Source organism: Oncorhynchus keta, unplaced genomic scaffold (genome assembly GCF_023373465.1).
Source record: "Oncorhynchus keta strain PuntledgeMale-10-30-2019 unplaced genomic scaffold, Oket_V2 Un_contig_3111_pilon_pilon, whole genome shotgun sequence".
In the NCBI taxonomy this organism is placed as follows: Eukaryota; Metazoa; Chordata; class Actinopteri; order Salmoniformes; family Salmonidae; genus Oncorhynchus; species Oncorhynchus keta.
The window spans coordinates 54703-72015 of NW_026287086.1; the positions used below are offsets into that span (position 1 = coordinate 54703).

Below are 17313 nucleotides of genomic sequence, written 5' to 3' on the forward strand. Positions count from 1 at the left end.
CATTACACACTTAGTTAATGTCCCTATAGTACATTACACACAAGTTAACGTCCCTATAGTACATTACACACAAGTTAACGTCCCTATAGTACATTACACACTTAGTTAACGTCCCTATAGTACATTACACACAAGTTAACGTCCCTATAGTACATTACACACAAGTTAACGTCCCTATAGTACATTACACACTTAGTTAACGCCCCTATAGTACATTACACACAAGTTAACGTCCCTATAGTACATTACACACAAGTTAACGTCCCTATAGTACATTACACACTTAGTTAACGTCCCTATAGTACATTACACACTTAGTTAACGTCCCTATAGTACATTACACACTTAGTTAACGTCCCTATAGTACATTACACACTTAGTTAACGTCCCTATAGTACATTACACACTTAGTTAACGTCTCTATAGTACATTACACACTTAGTTAACGTCCCTATAATATAATAATAATAATATATGCCATTTAGCACGCTTTAGTATCCAAACGACTTACAGTCATGTGTGCATACATTTAACGAATCGAACCCCTACCCTGGCGTTACAAGCGCCATACATTACACACTTAGAAGGACGTCCCTATAGTACATTACACACAAGTTAACGTCCCTATAGTTAACACTTAGTTAACGTCCCTATAGTACATTACACACTTAGTTAACGTCCCTATAGTACATTACACACTAGTTAACGTCCCTATAGTACATTACACACTTAGTTAACGTCCCTATAGTACATTACACACTTAGTTAACGTCCCTATAGTACATTACACACTTAGTTAACGTCCCTATAGTACATTACACACTTAGTTAACGTCCCTATAGTACAGTACACACTTAGTTAACGTCCCTATAGTACATTACACACTTAGTTAACGTCCCTATAGTACATTACACACTTAGTTTACGTCCCTATAGTACATTACACACTTACCTCCCGTCAGTAACCGGTTATGGTATAACGAGTATACAGATAAGCATTCGTGTTTAATGTAAAGCAATGGTTGCTAAACGTATCGATGTTATGGATGGATGAGCGCGTTGTTTGTTGTGTTCCTCTCTCTCCATCGCTGTAGCTTCCGGGTCTGCTGGATAAGGACCCGAGCGAAGGGAATCGGGCTGACTTTGTAGTGCCTGTTCCGAATGGCTCATTCATGTAAATGGGCATATTGAAAGACACCATGTCAGTAGTGATATAATTTTGTAAATGTTATTATTACAAAGATATTATATATTGTTTCATTTTTTGTTATAAGTGTTGCAATGTGTATACTTTAGTATGTTTAGTTGAATGTAAAATGTAGGTTTGAATAGGTAATTGCTTAATTAATTAGTGTTAATTGTTCTGATGAGTACAAAAGGAGCCTCTTTTTCAGTTCATTTTGGAGGCATTTTGGATTGAGCTGTGGATTGGTTTAAGCTGTCGTCAAGGCATTTTAGATTGAGCTGTGGATTGGTTTAAGCTGTCCTCAAGGCATTTTAGATTGAGCTGTGGATTGGTTTAAGCTGTCCTCAAGGCATTTTAGATTGAGCTGTGGATTGGTTTAAGCTGTCGTCAAGGCATTTTAGATTGAGCTGTGGATTGGTTTAAGCTGTCGTCAAGGCATTTTAGATTGAGCTGTGGATTGGTTTAAGCTGTCCTCAAGGCTTTTGTATTGAGCTGTGGATTGGTTTAAGCTGTCCTCAAGGCTTTTTGGATTGAGCTGTGGATTGGTTTAAGCTGTCCTCAAGGCATTTTAGATTGAGCTGTGGATTGGTTTAAGCTGTCCTCAAGGCATTTTAGATTGAGCTGTGGATTGGTTTAAGCTGTCCTCAAGGCATTTTAGATTGAGCTGTGGATTGGTTTAAGCTGTCCTCAAGGCTTTTGGATTGAGCTGTGGATTGGTTTAAGCTGTCCTCAAGGCATTTTAGATTGAGCTGTGGATTGGTTTAAGCTGTCCTCAAGGCATTTTAGATTGAGCTGTGGATTGGTTTAAGCTGTCGTCAAGGCATTTTGGATTGAGCTGTGGATTGGTTTAAGCTGTCGTCAAGGCATTTTAGATTGAGCTGTGGATTGGTTTAAGCTGTCGTCAAGGCATTTTAGATTGAGCTGTGGATTGGTTTAAGCTGTCGTCAAGGCATTTTAGATTGAGCTGTGGATTGGTTTAAGCTGTCCTCAAGGCATTTTGTATTGAGCTGTGGATTGGTTTAAACTGTCCTCAAGGCTTTTTGGATTGAGCTGTGGATTGGTTTAAGCTGTCCTCAAAAGGTACACTTGTATTGGCAGTAGGTTGTTTTTCTTCTGGAATCACTGTGTAAATAAACACCCAGAAACACAGAAGACCTTTTGCTTCTCCGCCATCTTTTTTATTGTGATTGAGGTTTAGGTTTTCCAGTTTGGCCTTCTGGCTCTACTCTACGTGACAGCTACTTACTTATTTATTTATGTACATTTTTGCAATATGAAAAGCATATGATGAACAACAGAAAGGTTTATACTTGTATCAAATCAATCAAGCAAAGCTCATCAAAACTCAATAGACATTTTAAAATATGTAATCTGATATTAGACATGATCATGTCTCGAAATGAAAAAAAGCAACAAAAAAAAGCTAAATGATTTTAATTTCATGAGGATTAGACAAAAACACAAATGATCAGTCAAAAACTCAAGTCAGAACACAGGCTCTCTATTCTCTCATGTGATTTCAGGTCCTCTAACTGGGAAAATATCTTTCCACAATGAGAGCAGTGGTATGTCTTCTCTTCCTGTGTATGTATTCTTTCATGCTTATTCAGCTGCCTTAACCAGTTAAATCTCTTTCCACACTGGGAGCAGTGGTAGGGCTTATCCTCTCGTGTGTGTGTCCTGTCATGCCTATTCAAGGCTTCTAACTGGGTAAAACTCATTCCACACAGTGAACATTGGTAGAGCTTTTCCTTTTTGTGTGTGTGTACTCGCTCATGTGTTTTCAGGGACCCTAACCACCTAAAACTCTTTCCACAATGGGAACAGGGGTAAGACTTCTCTCGTGTGTGTGCTTTCTCATGCAGTTTCAGAATCCCTAACAACCTAAAACTCTTTCCACAGTGGGAACAGTGGTAAGGCCGCTCTCCTGTGTGCGTCCTCTCGTGCATTTTCAAGCCCACTAACCATGTAAATGTCTTTCCACATTTGGAGCAGTGGTACGGCTTCTCTCCAGAGTGTATTCGCTTATGACTTTTCAGACTCCCTAACTGACTAAAACTCTTTCCACACTGGGAACAGTGGTAAGGCTTTTCTCCTGTGTGTGTTCTCTTATGACCTTTCAGGCTCCCTAACTGACTAAAACTCTTTCCACACTGGGAACAGTGGTAAGGCTTTTCTCCTGTGTGTGTTCTCTCATGTAATTTCAGGTGTTGTGATCGGTTAAAACTTTTTCCACACTGGGAGCAGTGGTGTCGTCTCGCTGGTTTGGACGTCTCTGGGTCTGGTTCCCCTGAATGACTCTCCCCGCTGTCAGAGTGAGAGTCTGGTCGCTCTCCTGCTAAAGACAAAGTATTTAGTTAAATACTAAACAGAGGCCTGAATGAAACCTTCCTATGTGGTTTAATGGGCAGTAGGTAGCCTAGCGGTTAAGATCAAGTTTAAAAAACCGATTGAATCCATTTTAGAATAAGGCAGTAACATAAAACAACATTTTGAAAAAGTTAAGGGGTCTGAATACTTTATGAATGCACTGTATATATATGGCCTTGTGTATTGGGTTATTGTCGTGCTGAAAGGTGAATTTGTCTCCCAATTTTCCTCCAGGATTTTGCCTGTACTTAGCGCTAGTCAGTTTCTTTTTATCCCTAGTCCTTGCAGGTGACAAGCATACCCATAACATGATGCAGCCACCACCGTGCTTGAACATATGAAGAGTGATACTCAGTGATGTGTTGGATTTGCCCCAAACATAAAGTTAACTTCTTTCTTTACTTAGTTCCTTATTCCTATTAGGTTTAATCCCGACTAGATTTATGTAATCCTACTTCCTATGAGGTTTAATCCAGACTAGATCCCTCATTAACCTGAGGTCAGAACATTTGAGGTCATGTTTTCAGAATATGAACAATATAAAAAAAAAACACTTGTGTCCATCATAATAAAAAAATATACACGATATGTATGTGGACATCCACTCATATTAGTGGATTCAGCTTTGTCAGCCACACCCGTTGCTGGCAGGTGAATGGAATCGAGCACACCGCCATGCAATCTCCATAGACAAACAATGACAGTAGAATGGCCTTACTGAAGAGCTCAGTGACTTTCAACTGTCATAGGATGCCACCTTTCCAACAAGTCAGTTTGTCAAATGTCTGCCCTGCTAGAGCTACCCGGGTCAACTGTAAGTGCTGTTATTGTGAAGTGGAATCGTCTAGGAGCAACAATGGCTCAGCCGCAAAGTGGTAGGCCTCTCCGACTGTGAAAGACAATTGCGGTTGATATATTATCAATTATATATTTTAAAAACAACCGGAGGATTTATTATAAAAAAACGTTTGACATGTTTCTGTGGACATTACGGGTATTATTTTGTAATTTGTCTGCGTTGTGGTGACCGCTCTTTCCTGTGTATTTCTGAGCATAATGCGCCAAACAAACGGAGGTATTTTGGAACAAAAGGAACCTCGTGAGTGAAAACATCCAAAGATCATCAAAGGTAAATGATTAATTTGATTGCTTTTCTAAATTTTCGTGACCAAGCTACCCGATGCTAAGTGTACTTAATGTTTTGTCATGCGATCGATACGCCTACACAAACGCTTGGATTGCTTTCGCTGTAAAGCATAATTTCGAAATCTGAGACGACAGGTGGATTAACAAAAGGCTAAGCTGTGTTTTGCAATATTGCACTTGTGATTTCATGAATATGAATATTTTTTGTAATATTATTTGACTGGGGCGCTATGCTATTCAGCGGTCGCTAATGACAATTATCCCGTTTAAGGGATGGGTAGCGTCCAGAAGTTTAGAGATTATTCGGGAGATAACAGCTCTATAAATATTATTTAGTGGTGCCCCCGACTTTCTAGTTAATTACATTTACATGATTAGCTCAATCAGGTAATATTAAGTACAGAGAAATGATTTTATAGAATAACATGTCATATCACTTAATCCGGCATAGCCAAAGACACGACATATTATAGTATTATAGTATAGTATTATAGTATATATTATAGTACTATAGGTCCAGGCTGAAAGAGACAGCAGCATGGAAGTATTATACATATATTATAGTACTATAGTGAAGTATTATAGTATTATAGTATTATATATTATAGTATTATATATTATAGTACTATAGGTCCAGGCTGAAAGAGACAGCAGCATGGAAGTATTATACATATATTATAGTGCTATAGTACAGTATTATATAGTATAGTATTATATTATAGTACTACAGGTCCAGGCTGAAAGAGACAGCAGCATGGAAGTATTATACATATATTATAGTGCTATAGTACAGTATTATATAGTATAGTATTATATTATAGTACTATAGGTCCAGGCTGAAAGAGACAGCAGAAGTATTATACATATATTATAGTACTATAGTAAAGTATTATAGTATAGTATTATATATTATAGTACTATAGGTCCAGGCTGAAAGACACAGCAGCATGGAAGTATTATACATATATTATAGTACTATGGTAAAGTATTACAGTATAGTATTATATATTATAGTACTATAGGTCCAGGCTGAAAGACACAGCAGCATGGAAGTATTATACATATATTATAGTACTATGGTAAAGTATTACAGTATAGTATTATATGTTATAGTATTATATATTATAGTACTATAGGTCCGGGCTGAAAGAGACAGCAGCATGGAAGTATTATACATATATTATGGTATTATAGTATATTATATATTAAGAGACGGCAGCATGGAAGTATTATACAAATATTATAGTAAAGTATTATATTATAGTATTATACATATATTATAGTATAGTATTATATATTACAGTATATTATAGTATAGTATTATATGTTATAGTATTATAGTATTATATATTATAGTAGTATAAGTCCAGGCTGAAAGAGACAGCAGCATGGAAGTATTATACAGATATTATAGTACTATAGTATATTATATATTAAGAGACGGCAGCATGGAAGTATTATACATATATTATACTATTATAGTAAAGTATTATATATTATAGTATTATAGTATTATATATTATAGTACTATAGGTCCAGGCTGAAAGAGACAGCAGCATGGAAGTATTATACATATATTATAGTACTATAGTATATTATATATTAAGAGACGGCAGCATGGAAGTATTATACTTATAGTATTATAGTATAGTAGTATATTATATATTAAGAGACTGCAGCATGGAAGTATTATACATATATTATACGATTATAGTAAAGTATTATATATTATAGTATTATAGTATTATATTATAGTACTATAGGTCCAGGCTGAAAGAGACAGCAGAAGTATTATACATATATTATCATACTATAGTAAAGTACTATAGTATTATATATTATAGTATATAGTATAGTATTATAGTATTATATAGTATAGTATTATATAGTATAGTGTTATAGTATTATATATTATAGTACTATAGGTCCAGGCTGAAAGACACAGCAGCAGTATTATACATCCTCCCCTGTGGACGTGTAACAATTCAAAACACTTATTATATAGTATAGTATTATATATTATAGTATTATAGTATTATATATTATAGTATTATATATTTTAGTATTATAGTATTATATATTATAGTATTATAGTATATATTATAGTACTATAGTATTATATATTATATATTATAGTATTATAGTATATATTATAGTACTATAGGTCTAGGCTGAAAGACACAGCAGCAGTATTATACATCCTCCCTTGTGGACGTGTAACAATTCAAAACACTTCAGGTTTTCAAGTTAAAAGAGAGAAGAGAAGTGGAGTTATTCCAGTTTAATTGAAGACAATCATTTTTTTTATTTTTAACAAAGATGGCATTTTATTTAATCTTTTGAGATATTGTTTATTTGTTGTTTATCTTTACTCAAACGTACGAGAGACAGACATGATTTCAGTTCATGGTTAATGGACTTTTGAGTTTGGCGTCGATCAGATGTTTTGGTTCATGAGAAGAGATGTTCACTATGACGAGAAACACTGGTACCAAGGTACTAGGTTGTACATCAAACAGGGTGGCTGAACCTTCTACTTTGAATGCTTCTTACAGTGCCACCTATGGGCCAATCTGTGACTTTTTTTTGGTGTCTGAGTAGTAGTGTTGGCATACAGACATACTCGATACTTCGATATAAGTATAATTTTTTCAAACAATTGGGCATTAAGATATTTGCGACAAAGTGCAAAAGAATAAAAAAATATTTAGTCTGTTTTATTTCGCCTGGTAGGAGGCCGGCTGTTGCCCACTGATCAGCTATAGGCACATTATAGATTCAGTAACCCAATACATCATCAGACTGTACTGGTCTCTATCAGAGACCCCAACACATCATAAGACTGTACTGGTCTCTATCAGAGATTCAGTACCCCAATACATCATCAGACTGTACTGGTCTCTATCAGAGATTCAGTACCCCAATACATCATCAGACTGTACTGGTCTCTATCAGAGATTCAGTACCCCAATACATCATCAGACTGTACTGATCTCTATCAGAGACCCTAATACATCATCAGACTGTACTGGTCTCTATCAGAGATTCAGTACCCCAATACATCATCAGACTGTACTGATCTCTATCAGAGATTCAGTAACCCCAATACATCATCAGACTGTACTGGTCTCTATCAGAGATTCAGTACCCCAATACATCATCAGACTGTACTGATCTCTATCAGAGATTCAGTACCCCAATACATCATCAGACTGTACTGGTCTCTATCAGAGATTCAGTACCCCAACACATCATCAGACTGTACTGTGGTCCTTCTGTAGCACAGTTGGTAGAGCATGGCGCTTGTAACGCCAGGGTAGTGGGTTCGATTCCCGGGACCACCCATACGTAGAATGTATGCACACATGACTGTAAGTCGCTTTGGATAAAAGCGTCTGCTAAATGGCATTTATTATTATTATATATTACTGGTCTCTATCAGAGATTCAGTACCCCAACTCATCATCAGACTGTACTGGTCTCTATCAGAGACCCCAACACATCATCAGACTGTACTGGTCTCTATCAGAGATTCAGTAACCCCAACACATCATCAGACTGTACTGGTCTCTATCAGAGATTCAGTAACCCCAACACATCATCAGACTGTACTGGTCTCTATCAGAGACCCTAATACATCATCAGACTGTACTGATCTCTATCAGACGTGGATAAGTGTAGTTCTCAGGTATTTTAGATGTATTTCTATGTTGAGGATGTAGGATTCTAAGGGAAAATGGCATAACATGATATGCCTGTTAAGTATCTAAATATGTGGGATACGAACCAACTGGGATATCTAACAACACTATAGGTAGGGGTTATAACAGGTGGGATATCTAACAACACTATAGGTAGGTGTTATAACAGGTAGGATATCTAACAACACTACAGGTGTTATAACAGGTAGGATATCTAACAACACTATAGGTGTTATAACAGGTAGGATATCTAACAACACTATAGGTAGGTGTTATAACAGTTAGGATATCTAACAACACTACAGGTGTTATAACAGGTAGGATATCTAACAACACTACAGGTAGGTGTTATAACAGGTAGGATATCTAACAACACTATAGGTGTTATAACAGGTAGGATATCTAACAACACTATAGGTGGTATAACAGGTAGGATATCTAACAACACTATAGGTAGGTGTTATAACAGGTAGGATATCTAACAACACTACAGGTGTTATAACAGGTAGGATATCTAACAACACTATAGGTAGGTGTTATAACAGGTAGGATATCTAACAACACTACAGGTGTTATAACAGGTAGGATATCTAACAACACTACAGGTAGGTGTTATAACAGGTAGGATATCTAACAACACTATAGGTAGGTGTTATAACAGGTAGGATATCTAACAACACTATAGGTGTTATAACAGGTAGGATATCTAACAACACTATAGGTGTTATAACAGGTAGGATATCTAACAACACTATAGGTAGGTGTTATAACAGGTAGGATATCTAACAACACTACACGACTGTACTGATCTCTATCAGAGATTCAGTAACCCCAATACATCATCAGACTGTACTGGTCTCTATCAGAGATTCAGTACCCCAATACATCATCAGACTGTACTGATCTCTATCAGAGATTCAGTACCCCAACACATCATCAGACTGTACTGGTCTCTATCAGAGACCCTAATACATCATCAGACTGTACTGGTCTCTATCAGAGATTCAGTACCCCAATACATCATCAGACTGTACTGATCTCTATCAGAGATTCAGTACCCCAACACATCATCAGACTGTACTGGTCTCTATCAGAGATTCAGTACCCCAACACATCATCAGACTGTACTGGTCTCTATCAGAGATTCAGTACCCCAATACATCATCAGACTGTACTGATCTCTATCAGAGACCCCAACACATCATCAGACTGTACTGGTCTCTATCAGAGATTCAGTACCCCAACACATCATCAGACTGTACTTGTCTCTATCAGAGACCCTAATACATCATCAGACTGTACTGATCTCTATCAGAGATTCAGTACCCCAATACATCATCAGACTGTACTGGTCTCTATCAGAGACCCTAATACATCATCAGACTGTACTGATCTCTATCAGAGATTCAGTAACCCCAATACATCATCAGACTGTACTGGTCTCTATCAGAGATTCAGTAACCCCAATACATCATCAGACTGTACTGATCTCTATCATAGATTCAGTACCCCAACACATCATCAGACTGTACTGGTCTCTATCAGAGACCCCAATACATCATCAGACTGTACTGGTCTCTATCAGAGATTCAGTACCCCAATACATCATCAGACTGTACTGGTCTCTATCAGAGACCCCAATACATCATCAGACTGTACTGGTCTCTATCAGAGATTCAGTACCCCAATACATCATCAGACTGTACTGGTCTCTATCAGAGATTCAGTACCCCAACACATCATCAGACTGTACTGGTCTCTATCAGAGACCCTAATACATCATCAGACTGTACTGGTCTCTATCAGAGATTCAGTACCCCAATACATCATCAGACTGTACTGGTCTCTATCAGAGATTCAGTACCCCAATACATCATCAGACTGTACTGGTCTCTATCAGAGATTCAGTAACCCCAATACATCATCAGACTGTACTGGTCTCTATCAGAGACCCCAATACATCATCAGACTGTACTGGTCTCTATCAGAGATTCAGTAACCCCAATACATCATCAGACTGTACTGGTCTCTATCAGAGATTCAGTAACCCCAATACATCATCAGACTGTACTGGTCTCTATCAGAGATTCAGTAACCCCAATACATCATCAGACTGTACTGGTCTCTATCAGAGACCCCAATACATCATCAGACTGTACTGGTCTCTATCAGAGACCCCAATACATCATCAGACTGTACTGGTCTCTATCAGAGATTCAGTATACCCCAATACATCATCAGAATGTACTGATCTCTATCAGAGACCCCAACACATCATCAGACTGTACTGGTCTCTATCAGAGACCCCAACACATCATCAGACTGTACTGGTCTCTATCAGACGTGGATAAGTGTCGTTCTCAGGTATTTTAGATGTATTTCTATGTTGAGTGGGATTCTAAGGGAAAATGGCATAACATGATATGCCTGTTAAGTATCTAAATATTTGGGATACGAACCAACTGGGATATCTAACAACACTATAGGTAGGGGTTATAACAGGTGGGATATCTAACAACACTATAGGTAGGTGTTATAACAGGTAGGATATCTAACAACACTATAGGTAGGGGTTATAACAGGTAGGATATCTAACAACACTATAGGTGTTATAACAGGTAGGATATCTAACAACACTATAGGTGTTATAACAGGTGGGATATCTAACAACACTACAGGTGTTATAACAGGTAGGATATCTAACAACACTATAGGTAGGGGTTATAACAGGTAGGATATCTAACAACACTATAGGTGTTATAACAGGTAGGATATCTAACAACACTATAGGTGTTATAACAGGTGGGATATCTAACAACACTATAGGTGTTATAACAGGTAGGATATCTAACAACACTATAGGTAGGTGTTATAACAGGTAGGATATCTAACAACACTACAGGTGTTATAACAGGTAGGATATCAAACAACACTATAGGTGTTATAACAGGTGGGATATCTAACAACACTATCGGTAGGTGTTATAACAGGTAGGATATCTAACAACACTATAGGTAGGTATTATAACAGGTAGGATATCTAACAACACTACAGGTGTTATAACAGGTAGGATATCTAACAACACTACAGGTGTTATAACAGGTAGGATATCTAACAACACTATAGGTAGGTGTTATAACGGGTAGGATATCTAACAACACTACAGGTGTTATAACAGGTGGGATATCTAACAACACTACAGGTGTTATAACAGGTAGGATATCTAACAACACTACAGGTGTTATAACAGGTAGGATATCTAACAACACTACAGGTGTTATAACAGGTAGGATATATAATAACACTACAGGTGTTATAACAGGTAGGATATCTAACAACACTACAGGTGTTATAACAGGTGGGATATCTAACAACTCTATAGGTGTTATAACAGGTAGGATATCTAACAACACTACAGGTGTTATAACAGGTAGGATATCTAACAACACTACAGGTGTTATAACAGGTGGAATATCTAACAATACTACAGGTGTTATAACAGGTAGGATATCTAACAACACTACAGGTGTTATAACAGGTGGGATATCTAACAACACTCACTATAGGTGTTATAACAGGTAGGATATCTAACAACACTACAGGTGTTATAACAGGTAGGATATCTAACAACACTACAGGTGTTATAACAGGTAGGATACCTAACAACACTACAGGTGTTATAACAGGTAGGATATCTAACAACACTACAGGTGTTATAACAGGTAGGATATCTAACAACACTACAGGTGTTATAACAGGTAGGATATCTAACAACACTACAGGTGTTATAACAGGTGGGATATCTAACAACACTATAGGTAGGTGTTATAACAGGTAGGATATCTAACAACACTACAGGTGTTATAACAGGTAGGATATCTAACAACACTACAGGTGTTATAACAGGTAGGATATCTAACAACACTACAGGTGTTATAACAGGTAGGATATCTAACAACACTACAGGTGTTATAACAGGTAGGATATCTAACAACACTACAGGTGTTATAACAGGTAGGATATCTAACAACACTACAGGTGTTATAACAGGTAGGATATCTAACAACACTACAGGTGTTATAACAGGTAGGATATCTAACAACACTACAGGTGTTATAACAACTGGGATATCTAATAACACTACAGGTAGGTGTTATAACAGGTAGGATATCTAACAACACTACAGGTGTTATAACAGGTAGGATATCTAACAACACTACAGGTGTTATAACAGGTAGGATATCTAACAACACTACAGGTGTTATAACAGGTGGGATATCTAACAACACTACAGGTGTTATAACAGGTGGGATATCTAACAACACTACAGGTGTTATAACAGGTAGGATATCTAACAACACTACAGGTGTTATAACAGGTAGGATATCTAACAACACTACAGGTGTTATAACAGGTAGGATATCTAACAACACTACAGGTGTTATAACAGGTGCTCATGTCAAAAATAGGGGATATCCTTCTTTAAGTGGTGGTGTTGCTCTTTGCTATAACACAAACTCCAGATTGTGGCTTTATGTTAATTAAATGGGGTTTATAGACCCATGTTTATTGACAAGCCCTACTTAACCCCTACTGCTTTCACCTATACAATAGGTGGTCCAGGTAAATAATGAAAGTTACCAGCACAGCACACCCACTGACGATACATTAGAATTAACTTATTATCATTACCGAAATGAAGGTTCTCATTACCGAAACGAGCCTAAAAATGTTGCGGTAATGATAAATGTGTGTTTTGGTAATGAGAGGCCCTCAGCTTCATCTGGAAGTAACAGGAGACAGACCTTATGAGTCAGCAAACTATTGACCACATCACTAAAGCCCATTCATGTCTCCATGTTGGTAAGGTAATGGGTCCCTAAGTGTTGACCACATCACTAAAGCCCATTCATGTCTCCATGTTGGTAAGGTAATGGGTCCCTAAGTGTTGACCACATCACTAAAGCCCATTCATGTCTCCATGTTGGTAAGGTAATGGGTCCCTAAGTGTTGACCACATCACTAAAGCCCATTCATGTCTCCATGTTGGTAAGGTAATGGGTCCCTAAGTGTTGACCACATCACTAAAGCCCATTCATGCCTCCATGTTGGTAAGGTAATGGGTCCCTAAGTGTTGACCACATCACTAAAGCCCATTCATGCCTCCATGTTGGTAAGGTAATGGGTCTCTAAGTTTTTCTCAAATTTGAGCTTTTTTGTCATTTTTGTATTGACATGGTCAAGTGTCATAAAAGGGGAGGGTGTGAGAATAAGATCTTTATTCTGAATGCATATAAGTGAAACATTTTAAATATCTTGTGCTCATCTCATGAATACTCCACTAGATGATGCATCATGGGGGAATAAAACTTTGTAAAAACAAATAGTGGAGTTTTTACAGCAACTTGAACAAGTGTTACGGTAATGAGAAATATGTCCACAGACACTTTATGAGAATCACCTCTTTCACCACTTGATTTAGAAACCTAATTTCAATGGTCCAGTGTTGCACATTATTGTTCACAGGGTAGGTTTTCCCATAGGATCGTTCACCCTATGGTTTTCCAATAAAGCACTTACACATTTTTAAATAAATATTTGAAACTTTTAAATTTCAATACCTCGTTTTCAAACATGTGATCTAGCAATCTTCATGGACTGTAGAGTTTGTGCCCCGTTTTTAAGACACTACTTACTGGTTTTACTTAGATCTCCCGTCTCCTCTTCTTCCTTCCTCCTCTTTCAACGTGAAAGTAATCTGCCCCTCCTCTTCCTCCTCTTTCAACGTGAAAGTAATCTGCCCCTCTTCCTCTTCTTCCTCCTCTTCCAACGTATAAGTAATCTGCCCCTCTTCCTCATCTTCTTTCAACATGAAAGTAATATGCCCCTCTTCCTCTCCTTCCTCCTCCTCTTTCAACGTGACAGTAATCTCCTCCTCCTCTTTTACTCTGAAAGCTTCTTTCTCTTCTGTCACAGTAACTTCTTTCTCTTCTTCTTTCACTGTAACAGCCTCATCCTCTACTTCTTGTTTAACTGTAACAGCCTCATCCTCTACTTCTTGTTTAACTGTGACAGCCTCTTCTTCTTTCTCCGTCCAGCAGACCCCCTCTTCTTCAGCAGGAGTGGAGTAGCTTAGTGAACTCATGTTCGGGGATGTTAGCTAGCTAGCTACTTAGCATTAGCGATTAGCCTCGTGCAAAGCTAACTTAGCCAGCTACCTGACAAACAACGTAAATAGTACATTAAATGGACCAACAAGTAAACAAAACAGAAATATGTTTAAAACACAGTGACTAATGTACATCAAAACAGCCTAAAAACATTTGATGTTTTCGGCTACGGAGGTGGCCGACCTACTGTTGTTTCACTGTTGATGAAGTGTTCCGTCCACTACATTAGACGTCACACTAGAAGTATCGCCTGAAATCTGCACATCGCCATCTGCTGACTGGAGTGGGTAACGCAGTTGTATTTCTTTTATTTTGGGGGCCAAACGTTTGTTTAATAATCTAAGTGTAATATTTTATGTAAACGTACAAAGAGACGCGTGTGTTGATGGATTAGTATTAGTAATAAGATCATTTAAATACTGTACTACAGTATTTACAGTAGTAGGTCTGATTACCAACAATGACAAGACATCTACAGCATGGGGTGGGAACCCCAATCCTCAGGGGCCTGATTGATGTCACACTTTTTCTCCATCCCTAACAAACACAGCTGATGAATCAAACTGCATTCTGAACTGAAGATCATGATTAGGTGATTATTGGAGTCAGGTGTGTTAGCTGGGGATGTGGTAAAACTGTGACACCAATAAGGCACCCGAGGACTGGAATTGCCCCCCACCTCCCCGGCCTACGGGGAGGAGGTGAGGGTCGTGGCGGTGCCCCCCACCTCCCCGGCCTACGGGGAGGAGGTGAGGGTCGTGGCGGTGCCCAACACCTCCCCGGCCTGATGGAAGGTGAACCTTCGCCCCAGTCTGAGGTCCTGTGTGCTCTGGAGCAGGTTTTCATTAAAAAAAATCTCTGTACTTTTCTCCAAAGATCTTTTCCGCATTCCTCATCCCAGTCCCTTCCACTGAAAAACATCCCCACAACATGATGCTGCCACCACCACGCTTCACTGTAAGGATGGTGCCAGGTTTCCTTCAGATGAGAACATCAGAACAGAGAATCTTGTTTTTCATGGTCTGAGTCCTTTAGGTGCATTTTGGCAAACTCCAAGTGGGCTGTCATGTACCTTTTACTATGGAGTGGCTTCTGTCTGTTCACTCTATTATAAAAGCCGGATTGGTGGAGTGCTGCAGAGATGGTTGTCCTTCTGGAAGGTTCTCCCATCTCCACAGAGGAACTCTGGAGCTCTGCCAGGAGTTCTTGGTCACCTCTTGGTCACCTCCCTGACCAAGGTCCTTCTCCCCTGATTGCTCAGTTCGGCCGGGCGGCCAGGTCTAGGAGTCTTGGTGGTTCCAAATGTCTTCAATTTAAGAATGATGGATCCAACTGTGTCCAACGCTGCAGACATTTTTTTGGTACCCTTCCCCAGATCTGAGCCTCAACATGATCCCGTCTCGGAGCACTACAGACAATTCCTTCGACCTCATTGCTTGGTTTTTGCTCTGACACGCACCGTCAACTGTACGACCTTATATAGACAGGTGTGTGGCTTTCCAAATCATGTCCAATTAATTAAAACAGGATCCCCCATGAGATTAATTTCAAATCTTATAGCAAAGGGTCTGAATACTTATGTAAATAAGGTATGTCTTTTTTTATTTTTAATACATTTGGATACATTTAAAAAAAAGCTGTTTTAGCTTTGTCATTATGGGGTATTGTGATGTCATTATGGGGTATTGTGATGTCATTATGGGGTATTGTGATGTCATTATGGGGTATTGTGATGTCATTATGGGGTATTGTGATGTCATTATGGGGTATTGTGATGTTTATGGGGTATTGTGATGTCATTATGGGGTATTGTGATGTCATTATGGGGTATTGTTTGTATATTGAGGATTTTATTTAATCCTTTTTAGAATAAGGCTGTAACGTAACAGAATGTGGAAAAGTCGGGGGGTCTGTATACTTTCCGAATGTCATTTAAACAAATGTTTTCCCGCAAATCGGAAATACACTCCCTCATCTGATTTGGTCGAGTAGGCGGGCCTTCTGACTTTGTGACTGTGGTAACTTTAGAATTTTGTGAAAAAGACCTAAAACACTACTCTTCTGGCACCAAATGATCAATCTGCACCAAACGTGATATGTGGCATCAATGGCCAAAGGTGTCTAAACATCCATGTGGACCATAAAGGTCCATATAAATCAGTCTAGATTCGTATTCCAACAACATTTGCAGACACTGTCAAGACTCAATATATTAAAGAACATTCATATCAACCACACGGTGGTGCTATAATGGGCAGATGTTTATACCTCTTGATCTGTTTGACTCAGAGTGCTGAAATTTGGTACACGTGCTCAGGGATATGAGTCTAGCTAACCCCAAAAATATCTCAGACACCACTGGCCTAACTTTGACAAAACTTGGGTGAATGATGCGTCTTTCCATAGATCCGGCATTTGCTAAATTACACTGATTGGCCCAAAGGGGGCGCTGCATCATTCGTGGGGGTCAACATGTTTACTGTTATTTTTCTTTTCCGTTCAAATCGCCATAAAATCAGCATCCAAACAGTGATTGGCTAGATCTGATAGATCTGAACAGTGATTAGCGAGATCTGATAGATCTGAACAGTGATTGGCTAGATCTGATAGATCTGAACAGTGATTGGCTAGATCTGATAGATCTGAACAGTGATTGGCTAGATCTGAACAGTGATTGGCTAGATCTGATAGATCTGAACAGTGATTGACTAGATCTGATAGATCTGAACAGTGATTGGCTAG

General features: G+C 38.4%; 1 protein-coding gene across 1 annotated transcript; it reads right to left on the minus strand.

Annotated features, from left to right (window-relative positions):
* Positions 1 to 2602: 2602 nt before the first annotated feature.
* On the minus strand, positions 2603 to 14546 carry LOC127923721 (zinc finger protein 239-like). The gene is made up of 3 exons (XM_052507785.1): positions 14349 to 14546; positions 14098 to 14140; positions 2603 to 3519 (listed from the first exon to the last, which is right to left on the minus strand). The coding sequence occupies exons 1-3, from the start codon at positions 14544 to 14546 to the stop codon at positions 2657 to 2659; spliced, it is 1104 nt and encodes a 367-aa protein (XP_052363745.1). The 3' UTR covers positions 2603 to 2656.
* Positions 14547 to 17313: the final 2767 nt, after the last annotated feature.

Bases quoted from the DNA above. Each gene is read 5' to 3' on its own strand.
- LOC127923721 (XM_052507785.1), bottom strand. From the start codon at position 14,546: ATGAGTTCACTAAGCTACTCCACTCCTGCTGAAGAAGAGGGGGTCTGC. The intron at 14,141-14,348 runs GTAAAAGAGGAG...TCACGTTGAAAG, and splicing joins AAGAGAAAGAAGCTTTCAGA to AGGAGGAAGGAAGAAGAGGA. The intron at 3,520-14,097 runs GTAAGTAGTGTC...TGTCTTTAGCAG, and splicing joins GGGAGATCTAAGTAAAACCA to GAGAGCGACCAGACTCTCAC.